At 43.1% G+C, this 24661-nt stretch overlaps 1 protein-coding gene across 1 annotated transcript in view; it reads left to right on the top strand.

The window, feature by feature from the left end:
- Positions 1 to 3028: 3028 nt before the first annotated feature.
- LOC126416962 (cytochrome P450 4g15-like) overlaps positions 3029 to 24661 on the top strand; it is a gene marked incomplete at its 3' end in the record, with an annotated part of 52971 nt that continues 31338 nt past the window's right edge. Inside the window, exons 1-2 of the mRNA XM_050084842.1 lie at positions 3029 to 3562; positions 16410 to 16574. Coding sequence (XP_049940799.1) covers positions 3281 to 3562; positions 16410 to 16574 — 447 coding nt within the window. The remainder of the gene's footprint in view (positions 3563 to 16409; positions 16575 to 24661) is intronic.

The following is a 24661-nucleotide window of genomic DNA, read 5'->3' as shown; positions in this document are numbered from 1 at the left end:
GTTAAACAACGACTTGTATTAATATGACAGTATCAGCTGACCAACCACGCATTACCCTGTTATTCATTTTGCCAATTTTCTATTAGAAACGAAAACAAAAGGTGACTATGTAGTGTAACATTTAAAAAATTTCATTTCCATGTATTCATGAAAACACCTTTCAAATTATGAAAGGATCGTGCAAAGAAATATGCGTCACGTGCAAATGTACAAGTGTAGTATCCCGGAAAGTATCTGAACGCTGGGCGCAGCTGCTTCGCGTGTTTGTAACGAGATTTTGTAAAACTCTTCATGGAAACGCATCTTCATAGATCTGTAGACGGCTATTGTTTTCGCCCACAACCGTTTGCACTTCGTAGTTGAAAGCTGTCAAAAATGCTACCAGACAACTTCGTTCGTGATGCGGCACTTTTCTCTCGCACCTCAGTCTTTATATTTCTTGAGTTATGTGTCCTACAATGATATATTTCTGTAGATACATTCAGCGGGCATGCGTGGAAATTGTCTGCCAAACGTGTTACGAATAGAGTTAATGGGAAAGAAGTAATAAATTTCAACATCACGCATGATGCGACCGTTTTCCCGCACCTCAGTGTGTATGACATATTTCCTGAACTATGGTAGGTTGCTGGTTCCTATCCCACAGCGAAAGTTGCATCACGTTAAGAGATATGTGTACTGTGTTTGGTTGGAATCCGTGGAGTGGTTTAGAAGGAGATGTCGGACATATGCACACGCACATGTACACACGTACATACACACACGTACATACATCTATTTTTATAATATGCATGGATAAATAATAAGCTTGTACGTCCCAGAGGGGATTACACGGCCAATTAAAATTTAAAATCTATGTTTGGATTCATTTAATTAGAAAGATTTCTACTGAGACATTTTGGAAATCTTAGTAGTGGTGTGTGCGCCAGGTCAAATGGTTACTCGAGAACGTGGTGTGCAGTACTTCTGTTATCCTTTTCTTATTTCGTCATGTAAAGGGAGCCATATTTGTTACTCCATTCGAAGACGTAATCTCCGTATACAGTTATTTCCGAAGTGGGTAACCCTGCATTTATCTGTAATTAGACAGGTCTATCGCGCCTGCCACGTAAGCAGTATGTCATCAGTCTCATTAGGGAGTTCCAGATTACACCTTGCTTCTGTTTTCTTGGAACAGATTAATTGATCCTTTCGCGTCAGCAAGATGCGTGGGAAGCATCCCGGAACACCGACTCTCTCGCGAGCGTATATATATGGAAGCTAGAGAAGTGGAGAATCTTTCAGTGTGAACATAACGTCAGAATAACGTGTGCTCAAATAGCGTTCACTTAGGATCACTAGCACATCTCTCGCTTCTATTTTGTAAACGGCGATTATCTGTACCGTACTTCGCAGTGAGCATTCAGCTATTAATATGAAGTGTAATAGGTGATTGGAAAATATTTCGTATCTGATGATTAAGATAGCTGAGGAGTGTGTAACACCTAATCGTTCGGTTCACAGATCGCAGGAGCTATCACACCATTCAGAGTTCGTATTCACTATTCTCACGAGTTGCTGGACGTGTGCGTCTGTTTTTCAGTCCCATGTTTATTTTCAATGAATATACTTGTACTGTTTTTGTACTCCAGTTATATCGTGTTTTCCACGCTTTTCCACTTGGTCTAAGAGACGGTTTCCAGTGAAAAACACAAGTGATATTTCCACTGATCTCGTGTTTTATAATACCTGTACTTGAATGCAAGATTAATAAGTGCGTCTAGAAACAACCTAGGCAGTTCTTTCACATTTTGAGGTAAACAGGTTGCAACTATGTTTACAAATGTAAACATTGTTTGATGAACGATTCGAAGGAGACCTAATTTTCTCAGGAAGCTTCTATCAAGCTGATATATGGTTATTCATAAAATATAAAATTTGGTTAGAGATCTTGTGAATTTACTCTTACAGTTGAAACCACGAAAAGGAATCCTTGACCCTGTAGGAGACTCTCATTGCACTTTCTGAGTTATCAGTAAGCAATTTATTGGAGGATTCCCCCAATCTGTGCACAAGTGTAGTGTTATATACCTGCTCTGCTGGCTACTATTTCAGTTCCGTGACAACTATAAAAACTTTGACCTTTTGTGACTGATATAGCTTCTTATGTAGAGGTAATGCCACCGATGAATGTAGAGTGGAAAATCTGCTTCAGCGTGTCGGTAAGCAGGAGCTGTCTTCTGGAGGCAATATGTAAGAAGCTTGAAATAGTGTGGCAGAAAATACTAGACGGTGCAGTCAACAGCAAGCTATCGTTGTTGGAGTAGCTTTTGGTACAAGGCTGTACCTACCAGTCGCAGGTAAATTTTGTAGTGTGATTGAGCAGAAAGAAGAAGACAGACTTTCTGCAATTGAATTTATGGCACAGTGATTTTAATGCCACCATATAATGCAAACACAGTTTCTCATTAAAGTTATTCCGTGGAGCTTTAAAAGAACGACTAATTTAAAACTAAGAAGTTATTCCAATATTTTAGGTGAGGCATTGAATTGCCAATTTCAATGAAATTTATGAAATATTTGTGATCAGTATGAAACGACGAAGTTGTCACTGCGTATGAGAAAGAAGCAACGAGTGAGAGAGGCTCTGTAAAGACGTAAAATAACACCTATCGAGATACAAAAGGTAGTTTAACTAGACATTAGGAACTAGATAACTAGCTACGTAGTCAGTGACCACGCCAAGCTCCTAAGATTATCAGCACTGAGCCTTTGTTGGTAAAACTAGAAGGTAGAATACAATGGTCAAGCTCTCCTTTATTTTATATTGCATGTTAGACATCCTTATGTAAAACTTCGTGGCCGTGATTCAGTTACTTGTGAGTAAATGAATACCGCATTTCAATCGCGTCTAATATCACCTGGTTATCAAATGTGCAGTTAACGACTACTGCTACTTTTGTGTATGTAAATTCTTAATTTCATATCTGTGTAAAGTATGTCACGGTAAATCAGGCAGATGACGTCTGCAGCTCTGTAGCATCGCATGACAAAGATTTACGAGAGGTTGCTAGTTCCGACGTCTTTAATTCAGTTTGTTGTTCTTGACTGGTGAAACAGTAGGTTAGAAGGTAACTGAAGATTAACCGCATTGATACCACTGTCAGCAAACTGCAGCAAGTCATAGGACAGAAGGGTATGGTGGAGTGAGTAGATCTCGACGCAGCCGAGAAGCCGTCTGCACGGGACCTGCACCTGTGTCTGTGTGCTCTGCACGAGACTGGAGTAGCAGGTGCTGAAGATGACGTCACAGCAGGTGCAATGGGCGGGATGGCCGGTGCTTGTGGTGCTGGCGGCGCTGTTCTGGCCGCTGTGGCGATGGTGGTGGGGGCGGCAGCGGCTGCGGCAGCTGGCGGCGCGCATCCCGGGGCCCGAACCATGGCCTCTGGTGGGCAACGCGCCGCTCTTCTGCAGGAATCCCCAGCGCGCCTTCCAGACGGTGCTGGCGCTCATAGAGCAATACGGACCCACCATCCGTATCTGGATCGGCTCCAAACTCTACATCGTCGTCACTGACCCTCAGGTAAGCGTAGTCGCTGGAACTATGGGCCTCACCGAAAGATCTTAATGCTCGATTGGGCCAAATTCCTTTTCTCGACGACAAATGTGTGTTATTCTGTCAATATTTCACCCGGATATCACGAAGTATGTGGTAGTCAACAACTCTTGTCCAAGAAAGGTGGGCCGGCCAGGGTGGCCGAGCGGTTCTAGGCGCTACAGTCAGGAACCGCGAGACCGCTACGATTGCAGGTTCGAATCCCGCCTCGGGCATTGATGTGTGTGATGTCCTTAGGTTAATTAGGTTTAAGTAGTTCAAAGTTCTAGGGGACTGATGACCTCAGATGTTAAGTCCCATAGTGCTCAGAGCCATTTGAACCATTTTCGAGAAAGGTGGTGGATTCTTTACTGTGCTTTTCTACTAATCTATGGGGTGATTATAATTTAAGTGCAGTTATGCACAGCGATCCAATGTGGACTGTTATTGTCTAGGGACTGATGACCTTAGCAGCTAAGTCCCATAAGATTTCACATACTTTTTTGTTATTGTCATATGGCAGCGAAACTTGGTACATAGGCTATTGCGATAATACGGAACTGAAGCCGGCCGCTGTGGGCGAGCGATTCCAGGCGCTTCAGTCCGGAACCGCGCTGTTGCTATGGTCGCAGGTTCTAATCCTGTCTTGGGCATGGATGTTTGTGATGTCCTTAGGTTAGTTGGTTTAAGTAGTTCCAAGTGTAGGGGACTGATGACCTTAGATGTCAAGTCCCATAGTACTCAGAACCATTTCAACCATTTTGAACGGAACTGATTTACGCTGAAATGAAACAGTCCCAGTTTTGGTCACCAGATGGAAATCTGTCGCTATGAATTCAATAAAGTACGTACATAAATGTTTCCATTTGTAATGGATAAAGAATGGGACATGGGTAAAAAGATCAAACAAGTGAGAAAGGCTTAATCTTGATTTTATTGTTGACCGCCATTTATAAAGCTTATTCAGTACGAGCACCAGAGACGTCGACGAGATGCGGCATCCATAATAGGATGTGATGAACAATATTTTTTTTCAATTGATGGTGGAAATATATAGCAACCAGTGATAAATATATTGAACAGAGAGTCTAGGCTGCAAAATACGCTTCATAATTTTATATTTTTCCAATAACGTATTCCGCCTTGTTTAAGGTATCTGCAGATTGGCTGGCACAAAAGATACGTTCATGCAAATCTCTTAACTGGCAAACACCGTTGTCAATATTTTAAGCACATTGCGTGGTCTCTTGAGGGAAAATAATGTTGAGTACTCGGGAAACCACGTTCAAAATGCATAAAACAGACAAGTGCAACGGCCTACTAAGGTCTTTTGTGCATTTGAAAACGTGACTTCCAATGCACTCAACACTATTTTGTATCAGGACATCACGTAATTTGTTTAAAACATTGATGACAGTTTTTTCCTGCTAAGACATTTGTATGTGTGCCAGCCTATATGCTCAGCACCCGTTATGCCAGTATATATGAAGATACCTTTGTAAGAGGTCCATGACTAAAGGATTTATTGCTAACGCACTCGAGCGGATGTTATTTCGATGGATTGCTCACGAGATGCCTGCGATATTTAAGCTATAATAGAATCGCAGACCAGAGAGCAGTGTCGGCCGCAGCAGCAGTAGTAGTAGTAGCTCACAGTCGGGCGGTTGGGTCAGGCTGCTCGTAGAGACCAGTTGTCGAGTTGTGTAGCTCACTAAGAGCACTTGTGTCCTGGAATACGGAGAATGCAGTCCAGTAGTGGTGTTTTGTAGCTTGAGAGTAGCAGTAGAATTATGAAATTACCAAGGCCATTCGTGGAGAATGATGGTGGTGCCTGAGCGTTGTAGTATAAGGTAAAAGCAAAATATTATTGTTCTTTATTGCCCCGCGCATACGTAAATTACCACAACTGATTTTTGTACTATTGTTATATCAAAGTCCCAAGTAAATGTTTTCAAAAATCTTTCAATAATAATCTTTCTCATAACGATAAAAAAAATTGTAAGAGGTCCGTGACTAAGAAATTTATTGCTAGCGCACTCGAGCAGATGGAACTCCGATGAATCAGTCCGCGTAGCGCTGTACACGGATCCATTTTATTACAAAAAGCCACGTGCGAAAACGTGTTTTTTAGGGGTCATACATAGTACTCTGTTGATCAGACATGTCAGGCGTTTTTGGCAGCCCTTGGCCTAGCGAGTATTTGTTTACCAATACAGGGTCAAAATTTAAACATTATACACCTCCTTAAAGGCAGACAAAAATAAAGTAAATCTGTTTCTTCTTTTGCACTAGGTGTAATTTATGATGGATCTTAGGCGGCTTATAGAAGCATCACTTGTTCGTGGGTTGTAACTGAAAAAAACCGGAAAACCATGATTTTTACTACGAAAATTACCAACTGCGAGGAAGGCCACTTCTACAATTTGTATTCGTAGCGTAAAGACAAAACTTTTACTGTGTTTTCCTAAGACTACATTCTTCGGGAACTTCGAAAATTTTTTCGATATCATTATCGCATGCGGAGAGCCAGAGGTTCAAAGTTACTGTACATACGCACCTAAAATATGCAATGACGTAAAAAACACATGGAAAGGGTTTAGAGCCATTGCAGATGTTCCGATGTCAAAAGTTTTTAGGTGCATTTTTTCACCAACAAAACTTTATGACGAACCGTCTCATTACAATGGGCACTTTATTCCTATACATATATGCCCAAGGTGGTACTGCAGTGACAAAAATGAGCTGTAAAAGATCTCAACAAGACTGAAAATAACTTACAATGATTGTTAAAATTACGTAAAATGAAAGTCATTCAGTAAAATGTTTGTTATAACATTTTTGCTCTTTTAAGGTAAGTCAAAATCCGGTATTTTTTAACGAATTGCTATCGGAGGGCAAAGTATTCAGAGAAAACGTAAAGTGAACGATTTCATGTTAATCTTATGTATTTCACACACTTATTTGTTGTTTATATGTGTCGAAATATATAAATATATCGAAGTATATAACTGAATTGTCACAACTTAACTGATCTATAGAATTTGCTACAAGCGAGCAGCAAACCTTGTGTAGCAGGGAAAGAGGTAACCAGCGGAAAGATATTCTTGTTGGATCACGAAAAAACAAATGCTCTTCTTTAAGAGTGGTGGAACCAAAGACCTCAATTCTCATTCCGCTTTCCTCAGTAAAAATTAAGGGATGCGAACATATCTACGGTTTTTGTTGAAAAAGAGTAACAGTGACGGAGGAAGAGAGAGGAGGCAGTGCTAGTGGAATAGAAGGGAGGACGTAGTGATGGGAAGGAGAGAGTAATAGTGTAGGAGAAAGAGAAATGGATAAAGGGAATTGCAGTGGGCGCCAAAGATAGAGCAGACAGTGAAACTAAAAAATACATATGAGTAGAGGCCATATAGGCCCATAGGCCTGGAAGGGTCTGGCCTTCCCAGACAGGCGAACTTTAACTCGACGGTATAAGGGAGGGCGCATTTTTGACCTAAATTTTAAACTCGTGTTTATAGAGACAAAAATAAGCTGAACCTTCCAGCATTTTTGAGCTACCGAGGGACGATGGAGACAGTGACAGTGGGAAAGAATGACAAAAGAGAAAGTATAAGAGAGATTGGAGACCGTGGATGTGCGATGTTCTGTAAATGAATGGCAGAAAACGGAAACAGTGTGAGACATGTAAGCGCAGGCTTCCGCGGCCGTTGTCATCTTCAATAAAATTCTTCAGGGTATCAGACCGCATCGTCATAATTTAAAATGCGCCAACGTTTCGGCCAGCGTTGCAGCCTGCATTAGGCCCTGATGAAGGCTAGCTGCAACGCTGGCCGAAACGTTAGCGCATTTTAAATTATGACGATGCGGTCTGATACCCTGAAGAATTTTATTGAAGAGTGTGAGACATGTACAGACGAAAAGAGCCAGTGAGGTGCTGAGTATGAATGCGTAACTAGAATCAGAGACTGGGTAAAACGATTTAGAATACTGTCCGCCAAAAGAGTGCGAATATATTCGCATGCCAAGATATATTTGGTGAGGAAAGCAACATGAGGATTGAGGTAGCTGGTTACCCATTTACCTGTCAGGGTCTTTCAAATAGAAACATATTCACCTCTCCTGTGCTCCGACAGGAGCATTTTTCCGCTTGTCGCCAGCGACTGACTTCGGCAGGATGTGGCTGACATGAAGAAAGTTGTTGACTCCTTGCCGATATGAGATCGTTGTCATCGCTAGAGTCGGTATTACTCAATACTAGATCAGTGTCTCCCGGCAGTGACTGACATTTTCCTCTCGTGTTTACGTTATGTATCGGGTACTTATAATTAAAATAGTTGCCCACGAAGGTCCAGTATGGGCTGTAATTATCGCATGACAGGAAAACTTCGTAGGCATGCTAATGCGTTAATGTGGAACCGATAAGTTCCAATTTTGTCCATCGATGAAATTCTGGTGCTGTGCAATGTTTTTGTGACGCTATGACATCCGCGCTGTCATTTAAGCCGTTAAGTGAGTGAACAGCGTGGCCATTGAGAAGAGAGACCGATGCGCTGTTCGTGAAACAGTTTTATGTGAACGACTGCAATGACAGTGTTACATTGAGGGAGTATCGGCGTCTGAAAGCCCTGAGCGGAGGCCCGTCTTCATTAAAAGGGTTGAATGGTTTAAATACGATAGTAATAACTTTCCAAAACACGCGTGAGGTTGGTGTGGCAGGGCAATATTCTATGGAGGCACATCTTGCAGTAAATTCTGAACCGATCAGTTACAATTGTGTCCATCGCTGCAATTATGGCGCTATACACTGTTTTTATGACGTTAGGGCATCCTCACGGTCATCTAACAAGACATAACGTGAGTGAACATGAGAACTGCCGAATTTGGGGTACTGTTAATCTGAACATTGTGGACGAAAAGCAATAACATTCATCGTTTATGAATGCTTAATTCATAAGCATCTTTATTCTCGATCCGTTCTTTTCTGAAGAAAATACTCCCCGAGGGCCTGGCATGTGCATAGTGATGTCTAAGCGTTATTGAGATCTCCCTGTACAGCACGTGATTCCTGCTTTGGAAGAGTTCACTTGTGTGGAACCACTTTCTTTGTGGAAGTTGGGGCAGCACCTCATGTTGCTCTCCGGGTGAAAGATCTGCTTACGGCAATATTTCATGAACGTGTTATTTCCAGAGTTTTTCAGACGCATAGCCTACAAGACTTATCTGAATCCATGCGACTCTCGGCTCTGAAGATACCTAAAAGAATGCTTTTACCAGTAACACGTTCGGCCTATACCTGCTCTGAACTACAGTATACAGGAACATATTGCTCAGATTCCATCGGAACTGCTGCGGGCAACTATTGATCATTTTTGAACAGATAAACCGGCTTGGCCCCAAAATAGCCTTTATTTTCTTGTGTTTTGCCAGTAATGCATTTTGCCTTGTTTAAGGTGTAAGAGGTCCATGATTAAGGAATTTATTCGTAGCGCACTCGAGCAGATGTAACTTCGATGGATTGCTCACGCGCTGCCGGCGATAATTAAGCTACAATAGGATCGCAGGCAGCGCGTGTGCAGTTCATTGACCTTACATCTGCTCGAGTGCGCTAGCAATAAATTTCTTACAATTTTTTTATCTTTCTTATAAAGATTATTATTGAAAGATTTTTGAAAACATTTACTTTGGACTTTGATATAACAATAGTACAAAATTCAGTTGTGGTAATTTACGTATGCGCGGGGCAATAAAGAACAATAATATTTTGCTTTTACCTTATACTACACCGCTCAGGCACCACCATCGTTCTACACGAATGGCCTTGGTAATTCCATAAAAAAATGGTTCAAATGGCTCTGAGCACTATGGGACTCAACTGCTGAGGTCATTAGTCCCCTAGAACTTAGAACTAGTTAAACCTAACTAACCTAAGCACATCACAAACATCCATGCCCGAGGCAGGATTCGAACCTGCGACCGTAGCGGTCTTGCGGTTCCAGACTGCAGCGCCTTTAACCGCACGGCCACGTCGGCCGGCTGGTAATTCCATAACTCTACTGCTACTCTCAAGCTACAAAACACCACTACTGGACTGCATTCTCCGTATTCCAGGACACAAGTGCTCTTTGTGAGCTATACAACTCGACAACTGGTCTCTACGAGCAGCCTGACCCAACCGCCAGACTGTGAGCTACCACCACTACTTCTGCTGCTGCTGCCGACACTGCTCTCTGGTCTACGATTCTATTGTAGCTTAAATATCGCAGGCAGCTCGTGAGCAATCCATCGAAGTTACATCCACTCGAGTGCCCTAGCAATAAATCCCTTAGTCATGGACCTCTTACAAAGGTGCTGAACATATAGGCTGGCACCCATACAAATGTCTTAGCAGGAAAAAACCGTCATCAGTGTTTTAAGCAAATTACGTGATGTCCTGATACAAAATAGTGTTGAGTGCATTGGAAGTCACGTTTTAAAATGCACAAAAGACTTTAGTAGGCAGTTGCACTTGTCTGTTTTATGCATTTTGAACGTGGTTTCCCGAGTACTCAACATTATTTTCCCTGAAGACACCACGCAATGTGCTTAAAATATTGACAACGGTGTTTGCCAGTTAAGAGATTTGCATGAACGTATCTTTTGTGCCAGCCAATCTGCAGATACCTTAAACAAGGCGGAATACGTTATTGGAAAAATTTAAAATAATGAAGCGTATTTTGCAGCCTAGACTCTCTGTTCAATATATTTATCACTGGTTGCTATATCTTTCCACCATCAATTGAAAAAAAAAATATTGTTCATCACATCCTATTATGGATGCTGCATCTCGTCGACGTCTCTGGTGCTCGTACTGAATAAGCTGTGTAAATGGCGGTCAACAATATTTTATGGATATTCACGTATATTTCACTCACTGTTCGAATTGGTCCCATATAATTGCAAATATCGGGTGATTTTGGTGGCCATCCAAAGTGCTATTGAGTGCATGAGTATTCGTCATTTCAGCATTTATCATCTACTAGCCAATTTTCGTTTGTTTTACTGACTAATCACATGTCCCTTGTTAGATATCTGTATTTACCCGATCAAATATTCTCTCGATAGCTGCACCTCCATCGAATCTGGCTGAGAAATGAGAGGTTGAAAATAGGCTAGTGACAATAATATAGTTTACACCAGATTTGCAGTTCAAACACTTTTTAGCATTTCAAACACTTATTTTTCTCTTAGATGTTGAATGAACCATTATTTATCGCCAGTTCGAGTCTAATTTACTTAAATTATGCACAGACAAACCGACAGCCACATACTACACTCGACTGATGACCTATAATGTGCTTCTTCATGTGCAGTGACCTTACACTGAAGTATCTGTACACAAAAATTTAATTGTGGTGGATAAATATTTAACGCAGCCACATAATTGTACTCTTGTGACACTGTGTTTCAGATCCAAATTTCAAATAGGTACAAACACTACGCACTCACTAATTAATACTGCTCACAGCCTAATCTGGCTCACAGCAAGTATGATAGAAGTTTGACACAGTTCATAATAATAATTACACACACTCTGTCCAAATAATCATTCAGTACAGTCCCTGGATTATCAAACAAACTCCCACAAACAAAATTTCGGTAAAATCCAGTACACTTTCTGACTTGAAATTTGTGCTACATTGTCTGCTGTACATTTCCTCGTTTTGGAGGACATAGGTCTTTCTCCTCTCAAACTCACCACAGTCTGACCTAACATGGCTCCCGACAAGCTACTTTTATATGTTTACGACAGTTAAAACTAAAGTTAGCTGTTGTTGCTTACTACACTACTGGCCATTAAAATTGCTACACCACGAAGATGATGTGCTACAGACGCGAAATTTAACCGACAGGAAGAAGATTCTGTGACATGCAAATGATTAGCTTTTCAGAGCATTTACACAAGGTTGGCGCCGGTGGAAACACCTACAACGTGCTGACATGAGGAAAGTTCCCAACCGATCTCTCATACACTAACAGCAGTTGACCGGCGGTGCCTGGTAAAACGTTGTGATGCCTCGTGAAAGGAGGAGAAATGCGTACCATCACGCTTCCGACTTTGATGAAAGTCGGATTGTAGCCTGCCGCGATTGCGGTTTATCTTATCGCGACATTGCTGCTCGCGATTGTCGAGATCGAAAGACTGGTAGCAGAATATGGAATCGGTGGGTTCAGGAGGGTAATACGGAACGCCGTGCTGGATCCCAACGGCCTCGTATCACTAACAGTCGAGATGACAGGCACCTTATCCGCATGGCTGTAACGGATCGTGCAACCACGTCTCGAGCCCTGAGTCAACAGGTGGGGACGTTTGAAAGACAACAACCATCTGCACGAACAGTTCGACGACGCTTGCACCAGCATGGACTATCAGCTCGGAGACCATGGCTGCGGCTACCATTGACATGCATCACAGTCAGGGGCGCCTACAATAGTGTACTCAACGACGAACCTGGGTGCACGAATGGCAAAACGTCATTTTTTGGGATGAATCCAGGTTCTGTTTACAGCATCATGATGGTCGCATCCGTGTTTGGTGACATCGCGGTGAACGCGATAAATCAATAAGCCACAAATGAAACTTTCCTGTTTCTTGACGATGTTTCACTATACGTGTCTAAATGTTTCTTACATATTTAAAGTAAATCGGAAAGGTAGACTTTGGGACTTTGGTTATAATGTTTCTTCTTTACAGGATATGAATTAAAATACATGGCGAATAACTTAAAACTTGCACCGCAAACATTGCGCCAAATTAGAACGTCAGTGACGTTTTTTGCTGACTTCTAGTGTGAGTCGCTTACGAGATATCGTGTTTTTAAAAGTTCCCACATTGACATTTGTAAAATACTCGTGGTAGCGTACACTGAACAACAAAATACGTGTGTAAATTAGTTTTGTGTATACTCATTAGTAAAGACACTATTGACCATCACAAGGTGTGTTAAAAATGAGCACCGGCAACGGCAATACACGCTTTTAGTGTGGTATGCAACAACTGCCGCACATGTGCTGGCTTTTCAACGGAGATGTCCGAGTAGGATGCAGTAATATGTCGTTTCATATCGTCGGGTGTAGTTGGTATGTGCCTGTAGACAGCGCCCCCCCCCCCCCCCCCCCCCGCTTTCCCCGTAGAAAAGAGTCAATACGGAGAATGGGAGTATACTGCCTTAATGCCCATGTACAGATGTTAACACGATTCTCATAATAATTTCGATGCAGCTCTTGCTGGAGAGAGATGTGATATGAATAGAATCTAAGTCGAAGGAGAACCTGTAGGTGACTTGCGTGACCCATGCTAATTCCTCGTGGGATCAAGTGGAAGCTATCGTGCGGATCAACTGCCACAGCAGCAATAACATTAATTTCCCCCACTTGTGTCCTCACTTATTTCCTTCTGTTACGTTGTCTAGGTGTCACAAAACTATTATCACGTAACTGGTTGAATGGGTTGATAAATAATTGTCGAGACGGTTGACTTCTATTGGGGTATCTTGTCGCATACACCTAACAACGTACTACATTCTTCCTACACCCTACAGCTCGAGCATGTCGGCATTTTCTGCATTGCTAAAACCCAAGGCCCATTCACGACGTACTGCTTGGACTATTACACACTAACTCGCTAGCAAGTCGCGATGCACTGAAGGCACACACAAGCACACTGGTAGGAAACATAACGTCGTACCTATCAACTACCCTGGTTGAATGGCACAAATAAGTGATGGAGTGGAAACTTTTCAAAATACGGTGTCTCACAAACAACTCTCACTAATGCCACAACCAACACCACTGACATTCTAATTTACTCTGTTAAGCTGTTAATATCAGTAAGTATTGTTGCATTTGGAATAGGGTGTGTTTGCACAAAAGTACACCTAACTATTATTACAGTCTGTTTATCGGCTAACAATAAGAGCCTCTGACCAACCCATTCTTTGAAAACTCCACATCTGTAGCACATTTCCGCAATATTTGAGGTGCAACCCGTAGTTGATTCACTCTGTATACATATATTACAGAACTGGGTCCCAATACCCTCCATATTAGAAATCAACGTTGCGTCAAAATTTCAAAGCAATCTGTGAAGAACTTTCGGAGATTTGAGATTTTGAAGAAACGAACATTACGTTTGTACTAATATAGGAATTGTGAATGTTGCTACTAGCAAATATCCGAAAATTTTTACCGAATGTTTTGAAATCTATACGCAACATTGCATTTAAACAAACGTGTGTCTTTGTATACTTTTGTGTTAGCAGAAGAGCCAACACCGTGTTACGAGTGGATGCCGAAATGCACGCGTTTTAGCTCACGCAGGCTGGCGTGAAGATGGAAGAACTATACTGACGTGAGGTCTGGAACATGACAAGGAATTAGAAATCAGAAAGAGGATGTAATTACACTTCCTGGCAGATTAAAACTGTGTGCCCGACCGAGACACGAACTCGGGACCTTTGCCTTTCGCGGGCAAGTGCTCTACCATCTGAGCTACCGAAGCACGACTCACGCCCGGTACTCACAGCTTTACTTCTGCCAGTACCTCGTCTCCTACCTTCCAAACTTTACAGAAGCTCTGCTGCGAACCTTGCAGAACTAGCACTCCTGCAAGAAAGGATATTGCGGAGACATGGCTTAGCCACAGCGTGGGGGATGTTTCCAGAATGAGATTTTCACTCTGCAGCGGAGTGTGCGCTGGTATGAAACTTCCTGGCAGATTAAAACTGTGTGTCCCGAGTTCGAGTCTCGGTCGGGCACACAGTTTTAATCTGCCAGGAAGTTTCATATCAACGCACACTCCGCTGCAGAGTGAAAATCTCATTCAGGATGTAATTAGTTTGATACTTAACTTTAATCCATTAATGATGAACGTCGCTCTTGACGGTACATGATTCACAATATTATCTGTTTCAGAATCCATTCTAATTACTGAAATATGGCGCCTTGCTAGGTCGTAGCACATGACGTAGCTGAAGGCTATGCTAAACTGTCGTCTTTGCAAATGAGAGCGTATGTAGACAGTGAACCACCGCTAGCAAAGTCGGCTGTACCACTGGGGCGAGTGCTAGCGAGTCTCTCTCGACTAGACCTGCCGTGTGGCGGCGCTCGGTCTGGAATCACTGATAGTGGCGACACACGGGTCCGACGTATACTAACGGACCGCGGCCGATTTAAAGGCTACCACCTAGCAAGTGTGGTGTCTGGCGGTGACACCACATATACCTTTTCTGTAAGATATTTAATATATAATTTTTAATAAATTTAATTATTATATACCTTAGAACGATGCAATTGTGGAATACAGTTTCAGAAACATCTTGCCACATCCAATATGTATTTTCAGTAAGATTATTGTGTTGATGAAAACGTTCTTTTGTTGCCATTTCGTATCTGACAGGTCAATTCCTTGAACAATTTTTGTAATTTTATTTCTGGTGGATGATAATTGTTTCATGATTATTTTTGCCATACAGTCATACCTCCCGCATCAAACACTATTAATCCGGTACTTGTTTGGCACTGAATTCTAAAGCTAATAATGTGTGAGGTGTTCTGTATCTCATCTAATTTTCTACATATTTCGACTAATTTAACACTAAAGTTAGTTATTTAATCAATTGTAAGTTATTACTAGGGATTAAATACTGTTTGTTAGTATTAGTTAGAAATATTATGTAACAGGTTCTAATTTCTCAGCCAAAGTAATATATTCACTGACAGAGAATAGCTTCTTACAATTACTCTCTAACTGGAGCCAATGCTTATACTTCCTTCCTGGCTGTTCAAATATCTTGGTCATAAAAACGAGGACAGGCCAAGAATAACGTGAATATTTGGAGAGATGTAGTAGACAGTAAGTCTGTAGCCCGGTTCCATCAGATGCCCGAAGATCTTTCAGTTTCAAACTACTTGCCCTGTAGATTCATGCTAAATACAGAAGCCCACTGCCATCATCTCATGCTTCGTTACAGCTTTAGTACGTTGTTTTGCGAATACTTTTTTCTCTGAGTCTCCAGGCGCTTATTCGTAAAAAACACTTTAGACAAAAATATTTGGATATATATCGAGGTTGAAACGTTCTAATGGTATAACATTTTTTGTTATCACCAACGAGGCCTGGAAGACGAGTAATAATATTGTGCAGCCTTTTTCTAACATTACGTCGTGGAAATCTTTTTCTCCATTTACTCGTTCCATCTTTCCCAAGATAACAACTACCTTTGACCTTATCATCATCGTTTTCTTCTGCTTCCTGCTCTGATGATGTGTTGTGACCACTGTTAATAACAGCATCCTCCTCATCTCCACCATCGGAATCTGCTGCCCCCTCATCATGTTCAACCAACGCTTGTACTATGTCCCCTCCTGGCCTATAACAGTCCATGTATAACAATATTTACTATTAGTTGTGTGATCAAACACCGTATCACATGCAAAAAAAGCACAAAAATGCAATGAAATAGCTACCTTGATTCTTCTTATGGGACTACAATGGTGTGTTGGGGTTTCACATATCCCATCATGCTCGAACATGTTTCAACAGCATCTCACGAAACCTTGTTCTCAACTAATGTTACAAAAATTCTCTTGCACCGCTGTATTTACATTCCGTAGCAGCTATATCGAACTACAAAGCAGTATGATATGGAGTCTGGTAACTAACTACAGAAAATCATCAGAAGGGGTGTACCATATCACTATACACCACTGCCGGGCTAATATCTTTCGTTTTTGTTCTAAAATTTATGGATAAACGAAAATATCCAAAAGTGGATGGCGACTTTGTGTTTCGCTACAGGACATCGCGTGCGTGCTGGGGAATTCTTCAGTGATTTCCCGTGACAGCTACATCAACAGACTAGCCAGCAATTTAATGGGCCAGTCCCTGATCACAGCCAGCGGAGAACTGTGGAAGGCGCACCGCAAGATCGTCGCACCAGCCTTCAGCTCCAACGTCCTGCAGGTATGCTCCAACCATCACATGCATCCGTTCGTTTAACTTTACCAACTGAACGAATTTTTCTAGAGACATTTTGTTTCCTCGAACCTCGTATATCTGAATACAATTATAGAGTTGGTACGGGTGGCTGGTGGAAGTGATGAAGACAGCTCTCCTCACTCGCGGAGTACAAGCAGAGCTCACAATTTGCAGACTACTATCCTGAGTAAAGCGGGGCCTTTGGTTTGGAGCCGAATAGAGGGGTCTCAACCAACGGCTCCATCGATTTTGCAACGGTCTTGACTGCAGATTTCTGAAACTGCGTTATGGGATGGAGACTTGTAGGACTACACTTGATACGTTGTTGGTGCTCTACACACATGTAGCAGAGTACCTGTAGAGCGCACGTGGTGTTTTTATAACAGTAAACTGTCGGACTATTCATAACAAAGCTCTCGATGTTGCTGCCCTCCGGGGCAGTTGTCACGCTCAAATTAATTTCGGAACCGAGATGTAGTTGAAACCCGAAGGAGAAAGGTCCAAATAGTTAATGAAGCACGGAGTACATATCGAAAAGATACATCAGACCCGGCGGGAGGGAGAACGTTCATTGCAAAGCAAAACAATTCTGACTATCGAAGTTGAAATTGAGTCAGACTGTGAAGTTATATGGACGTTTGTAACATTCTACGCGAAGATAATAGTCGAATGTTTTTACCGGCCACCAGATTCCGCCTTGAGAGTTTCAGTATCATCAAAGGAAACTATACGCTCAGCAGCACGAAAATACCGATATCATGCTACATTAATTTGAGGCGACTTTAACCTACCGAGCATAGACTGAAAAGTCTATGGACTCAGTGCAGGTGGTACGGACCGGTAGTGTTGTGCTTAAGTAGTTTTAATATGTTTTTCGAAAACTGTCTTGAGCAGCTAGATCCACAGTCCACACTCAAAGAAAATATTTTACATTCTGGTTCAAAACAGAGCTCGCGAATGACTATAGGCAAAAGTTAGTAGAAATTCTTGTGCCTGTAAAAAGATCTATTCGTGAAGCATACACTTGCAAGGATTTGTTCAAAACGCTTTTGCAGAGATGCCGCAGAATGTTCCCCCTCAAACACGTTAGAGCCTGTACAAATGCACGTGATGGGTCTCCAGCAAATTTCAGTCACGTTCTTTGAGGTGCACGGGTAATATGTGAAATCATATATAGATTGAAACTTCCTGGCAGTTTAAAACTGTGTGCCCGACCGAGACTCGAACTCGGGACCTTTGCCTTTCGCGGGCAAGTGCTCTACCAACTGAGCTACCGAAGCACGACTCACGCCCGGTACTCACAGCTTTACTTCTGCCAGTACCTCGTCTCCTACCTTCCAAACTTTACAGAAGCTCTCCTGCGAACCTTGCAGAACTAGCACTCCTGAAAGAAAGGATATTGCGGAGACATGGCTTAGCCACAGCCTGAGGGATGTTTCCAGAATGAGATTTTCACTCTGCAGCGGAGTGTACGCTTACGACAGGGCCAGTTACACACACACTACGTTACCTTGGCATTGCGTGGATTACTAAGATTATTATCTATGACACTACCGACAATATTCGATCTGTACAGCAGACAGTCTTAATGGACTGATGCACCATCAACGTTCCACAGAAGCCCTCGAAACCATTCGACACCATTCTGGGGAGTTCGAGAACGTGTAAACCGATTAAATTCATAGGTTTGTAGATCTAAGAGGAGGAAGATCTGAATATTGATTGTGCTTTTCTGATCCAAAAATTGTAAGACATTCATTAATAATTGGAAAACGAAGGAAGATAAGACATTTTTTATTCGTTGTGTCCAACCAAGGAGTGAGTTTGAATTCCCAGTAACTACTCATTCGTTCACGGTGTTCCTTTCTACAATTGTTGCTTCATCGTGAACTATATGTCGAGAAAGCGTAGACTTCTTCGCAAACGCCTTTTAGCAAGACAAGATATCGTCACTTCCCAGAGGACCTCATGACTTTTCGTTACGACTCCTCGAAATGACGTTCGGTTTAAACTTTCGCATGCCAGTGTGGTGTTTTGTTCTTACTGTATTTTTTCAAGAGTACACAGTTTCTTGGCTGTGCCAACGTATCAGTTTCCTTATAGCCCATTTTTTATATTGTGACATCTAGTAAGAGAGATTTACTGCCCTCCTCCCAACCTCAGAGCACTGTTAGTTAAAAATAGTAAAAGTTCACAATACCAGGAGAGTATTTAAAATCTTTACTTAAATTCTATTGCACGGAAATGGCAATCTTTGCCACCACTAGCCAACAAGTACCTGCTCCGGGGGAAAAGCAGTCAAGTTATAGAGCACTAGAGGAATGATACTCGAAACCGACTGCTGTATTGTAATACGACGTCATTTATTCGAAACATTCTACCAGTTTCGACGCCAAAAAGCGTCATCTTGAGCCCCCAAGTGTAATCTGTCATCAGCTTACGAATCACACTGACAAAGACCAACGGAGTCTTGAAATGGAACAGTACACCTTATTAAGCCAGTTACGCCACCAAGTGCAGTTGAGAGCATCAGGCTGAAATCATCTGGATTTCGTATCTTCGCAGCAGTAACAAGCCCACCAACAGTCAGACGACAATTCAGTTACCATTATTCAAGTACTTCAGTCCGGCTGCTGTCCCACATCGTCGATGAATTACCAGAGAAGCTGTATAGCTACACAGTGTCCACACAGACAGCACTTGCCGGGATATCATGGAGTAAAGGCCTTTTGCTGGACAACTGTAGAGGCATGACTTGCTGTCGCACAGAAAACGTGTCTGCATCCGAGTGCCTACCCCCATGAACCATGGACCTTGCCGTTGGTGGGGAAGCTTGCGTGCCGCAGCGATACAGATGGCCGTACCGTAGGTGCAACCACAACGGAGGGGTATCTGTTGAGAGGCCAGCCAAACGTGTGGGTCCTGAAGAGGGGAAGCAGCCTTTTCAGTAGTTGCAGGGGCAACAGTCTGGATGATTGACTGATCTGGCCTTGTAACAGTAACCAAAACGGCCTTGCTGTGCTGGTACTGCGGGCGGTTGAAAGCAAGGGGAAACTGCAGCAGTAATTTTTCCCGAGGCCATGCAGCTTTACTGTATGGTTAAATGATGATGGCGTACTATTGGGTAAAATACACTCCTGGAAATGGAAAAAAGAACACATTGACACCGGTGTGTCAGACCCACCATACTTGCTCCGGACACTGCGAGAGGGCTGTACAAGCAATGATCACACGCACGGCACAGCGGACACACCAGGAACCGCGGTGTTGGCCGTCGAATGGCGCTAGCTGCGCAGCATTTGTGCACCGCCGCCGTCAGTGTCAGCCAGTTTGCCGTGGCATACGGAGCTCCATCGCAGTCTTTAACACTGGTAGCATGCCGCGACAGCGTGGACGTGAACCGTATGTGCAGTTGACGGACTTTGAGCGAGGGCGTATAGTGGGCATGCAGGAGGCCGGGTGGACGTACCGCCGAATTGCTCAACACGTGGGGCGTGAGGTCTCCACAGTACATCGATGTTGTCGCCAGTGGTCGGCGGAAGGTGCACGTGCCCGTCGACCTGGGACCGGACCGCAGCGACGCACGGATGCACGCCAAGACCGTAGGATCCTACGCAGTGCCGCAGGGGACCGCACCGCCACTTCCCAGCAAATTAGGGACACTGTTGCTCCTGGGGTATCGGCGAGGACCATTCGCAACCGTCTCCATGAAGCTGGGCTACGGTCCCGCACACCGTTAGGCCGTCTTCCGCTCACGCCCCAACATCGTGCAGCCCGCCTCCAGTGGTGTCGCGACAGGCGTGAATGCAGGGACGAATGGAGACGTGTCGTCTTCAGCGATGAGAGTCGCTTCTGCCTTGGTGCCAATGATGGTCGTATGCGTGTTTGGCGCCGTGCAGGTGAGCGCCACAATCAGGACTGCATACGACCGAGGCACACAGGGCCAACACCCGGCATCATGGTGTGGGGAGCGATCTGCTACACTGGCCGTACACCACTGGTGATCGTCGAGGGGACACTGAATAGTACACGGTACATCCAAACCGTCATCGAACCCATCGTTCTACCATTCGTAGACCGGCAAGGGAACTTGCTGTTCCAACAGGACAATGCACGTCCGCATGTATCCCGTGCCACCCAACGTGCTCTAGAAGGTGTAAGTCAACTACCCTGGCCAGCAAGATCTCCGGATCTGTCCCCCATTGAGCATGTTTGGGACTGGATGAAGCGTCGTCTCACGCGGTCTGCACGTCCAGCACGAACGCTGGTCCAACTGAGGCGCCAGGTGGAAATGGCATGGCAAGCCGTTCCACAGGACTACATCCAGCATCTCTACGATCGTCTCCATGGGAGAATAGCAGCCTGCATTGCTGCGAAAGGTGGATATACACTGTACTAGTGCCGACATTGTGCATGCTCTGTTGCCTGTGTCTATGTGCCTGTGGTTCTGTCAGTGTGATCATGTGATGTATCTGACCCCAGGAATGTGTCAATAAAGTTTCCCCTTCCTGGGACAATGAATTCACGGTGTTCTTATTTCAATTTCCAGGAGTGTATTCCGGAGGTAAAATAGTCCCCCATTCGGATCTCAGGGCGGAGACTACTCAAGAGGACGTCGTTATCAGGACAAAGGAAACTGGCGTTCTACGGATCGGAGTGTGGAATGTCAGATCCCTTAATATGGCAGATAGGTTAGAAAATTTAAAAAGGGCAATCGGTAGGTTGAAGTTAGATATAGTGGGAATTAGTGAAGTTCGGTGGCAGGAGGAACAAGACTTTTGATCAGGCGGTTACAGGGCTATAAATACAAAATCAAATAGGGGTAATGGAGGAGTAGGTTTAATAATGAATAAAAAAATAGGAGTGCGGGTAAGCTACTAACAACAGCATAGTGAACGCATTATTGTGGCCAAGATAGACACGAAGCCCATGCCTACTACAGTAGTACAAGGTTATATGCCAACCAGCTCTGCAGTTGATGAAGAAATTAGAATGTATGATAAGATAAAAGAAATTATTCAGGTAGTGAAGGTTGACGAAAACTTAATAGTCATGGGTGACTGCAATTCGAGAGTAGGAAAAGGGAGAGAGGGAAACATAGTGGGTGAATATGGACTGGGGGAGAGAAATGAAAGAGGAAGCCGTCTGGTAGAATTTTGCACAGAGCATAACTTAATCATAGCTAACACTTGGTTCAAGAATCATAAAAGAAGGTTGTATACATGGAAGAATGCTGGAGATACTAGAAGGTATCAGATAGATTACATAATGGTAAGACAGATATTTAGGAACCAGGTTTTAAATTGTAAGACAATTCCAAGGGCAGATGTGGACTCTGACCACAATCTATTGGTTATGAACTGTAGATTAAAACTCAATAAACTGCAAAAAGGTGGGAATTGAAGGAGATGGGACGTTGATAAACTGACTAAACCAGAGGTTGTAAAGAGTTTCAGGGAGAGCATAACGGAACAATTGACAGGAATGGAGGAAAGAAATACAGTAGAAGAAGAATGGGTTGCACTGAGGGATGAAGTAGTGAAGGCAGCAGACGATCAAGTAAGTAAAAAGACGAGGGCTGGTAGAAATCCGTGGGTAACAGAAGAAATATGGAATTTAATTGATGAAAGGGGAAAATATAAAAACGCAGTAAATGAAGCAGGCAAAAAGGAATACAAACGTCTCAAAAATGAGATCGACAGGAAGTGCAAAATGACTAAGCACGGATGGCTAGAGGACAAATGTAAGGATGTAGAGGCTTATCTCACTAGCGGTAAGATAGATACTGCCTACAGGAAAATTAAAGAGACCTTTGGAGAGAAGAGAACCACTTATATGAATATCAAGAGCTCAGATGGAAACCCAGTTCTAAGCAAAGAAGGGAAGGCAGAAAGGTGGAAGGAGTATATAGAGGGTTTATACAAGGGCGATGTACTTGAGGACAATATTATGGAAATGGAAGAGGATGTAGATGAAGACGAAATGGGAGATAAGATACTGCGTGAAGAGTTTGACAGAGCACTGAAAGACCTAAGTCGAAACAAGGCCCTGGGAGGAGACAACATTCCATTAGATCTACTGACGGCCTTGGGAGAGCCAGTCCTGACGAAACTCTACCATCTGGTGAGGAAGATGTATGAGACAGGTAAAATACCCTCAGACTTCAAGAAGGGTATAATAATTCCAATACCAAAGAAAGCAGATGTTGACAGATGTGAAAATTACCGAACTATCAGCTTAATAAGTAACAGCTACAAAATACTAACGCGAATTCTTTACAGACGAATGGAAAAACTGGTAGAGGCGGACCTCGGTGAGGATCAGTTTGGATTCCGTAGAAATGTTGGGACACGTGTGGCAATACTAACCTTACGACTTATCTTAGAAGGAAGATTAAGAAAAGGCAAACCTACGTTTCTAGCATTTGCAGACTTAGAGAAAGGTTTTGACAATGTTAACTGGAATACTCTCTTTCAAATTCTGAAGGTGGCAGAGGTAAAATACAGGGAGCGAAAGGCTATTTACAACTTGTACAGAAACCAGATAGCAGTTATACGAGTCGAGGGACATAAAGGGAAGCAGTGGTTGGGAAGGCAGTGAGACAGGGTTGTAGCCTGTCCCCAATGTTATTGAATCTGGATATTGAGCAAGCAGTAAAGGAAACAAAGGAAAAATTCGGAGTAGGTATTAAAATCCATGGAGAAGAAATAAAATCTTTGAGGTTCGCCGATGACATTGTAATTCTGTCAGAGACAGCAAAGGACTTGGAAGAGCTGATGAACGAAATGGACAGTGTCTAGAAAGGAGGATATAAGATGAACGTCAACAAAAGAAAAACGAGGATAATGGGTGATGCTGAGGGAATTAGATTAGGAAATAAGACACTTAAAGTAGTAAAGAAGTTTTGCTATTTGGGGAGCAAAATAACTTATGATGGTCGAAGTAGAGAGGATATAAAATGTAGACTGGCAATGGCTAGGAAAGCGTTTCTGAAGAAGAGAAATTTGTTAACATCGAGTATAGATTTAAGTGTCAGGAAGTCGTTTCTGAAAGTATTTGTATAGAGCGTAGCCATGTATGGAAGTGAAACATGGGCGATAAATAGTTTGGACAAGAAGAGAATGGAAGCTTTCGAAATGTGGTGCCAGAGAAGAGTGCTGAAGTTTAGATGGGTAGATCACGTAACTAATGAGGAGGTATTGAATAGAATTGGGGAGAAGAGTTTGTGGCACAACTTGACAAGAAGAAGGGACCGGTTGGTAGGACATGTTCTGAGGCATTAAGGGATCACAAGTTTCGTATTGGAGGGCAGCGTGGAGGGTAAAAATCGTAGAGGGAGACCAAGAGATGAATACACTAAGCAGATTCAGAAGGATGTAGGTTGCAGTAGGTACTGGGAGATGAAAAAGCTTGCACAGGATAGAGTAGCATGGAGAGCTGCATCAAACCAGTCTCAGGACTGAAGACAACAACAACAACAACAACATCCGAGGACAGAGAACAGAAAGAGAGCTGACCTCTGAGTAGCCAGTTTCTACAGACCTGTCGTCTGTATGATGCGAGTCTGGTAAGAGGTGCCATTTTTGCGATCGGCACTTTCGTAGGTACGCGGTATTTTGTTCAGTCCACTGAGGAGCCAGCTATATCGTTTTAATACTTCGCAGCCAACTAGTTGGCTTTTAGTATGCTCTTTGGCAATCTCACTAGTGCCGGCCGAAGTGGCCGTGCGGTTAAAGGCGCTGCAGTCTGGAACCCCAAGTCCGCTACGGTCGCAGGTTCGAATCCTGCCTCGGGCATGGATGTTTGTGATGTCCTTAGGTTAGTTAGGTTTAACTAGTTCTATGTTCTAGGGGACTAATGACCTCAGCAGATGAGTCCCATAGTGCTCAGAGCCACTTGAACCAATCTCACTAGTCTTCGAGCCTGTTTTTGCGTTTTGTTCCTGTAATTTACAAATACTTACAGTCACTGTCCATATTCGTGTTTTATCTGCATAATTTTGCATTTACCGTGTCCACTCACCTGTGCGAAGGCTATCGCTCACCATTAAAAACATCTTGTCCAAGATTTGA

Source organism: Schistocerca serialis, chromosome 8 (genome assembly GCF_023864345.2).
Source record: "Schistocerca serialis cubense isolate TAMUIC-IGC-003099 chromosome 8, iqSchSeri2.2, whole genome shotgun sequence".
Classification (NCBI taxonomy): Eukaryota; Metazoa; Arthropoda; class Insecta; order Orthoptera; family Acrididae; genus Schistocerca; species Schistocerca serialis.
Note: the sequence above shows the minus strand (reverse complement) of the source record. Positions and strands in the feature narration are given on the sequence as shown.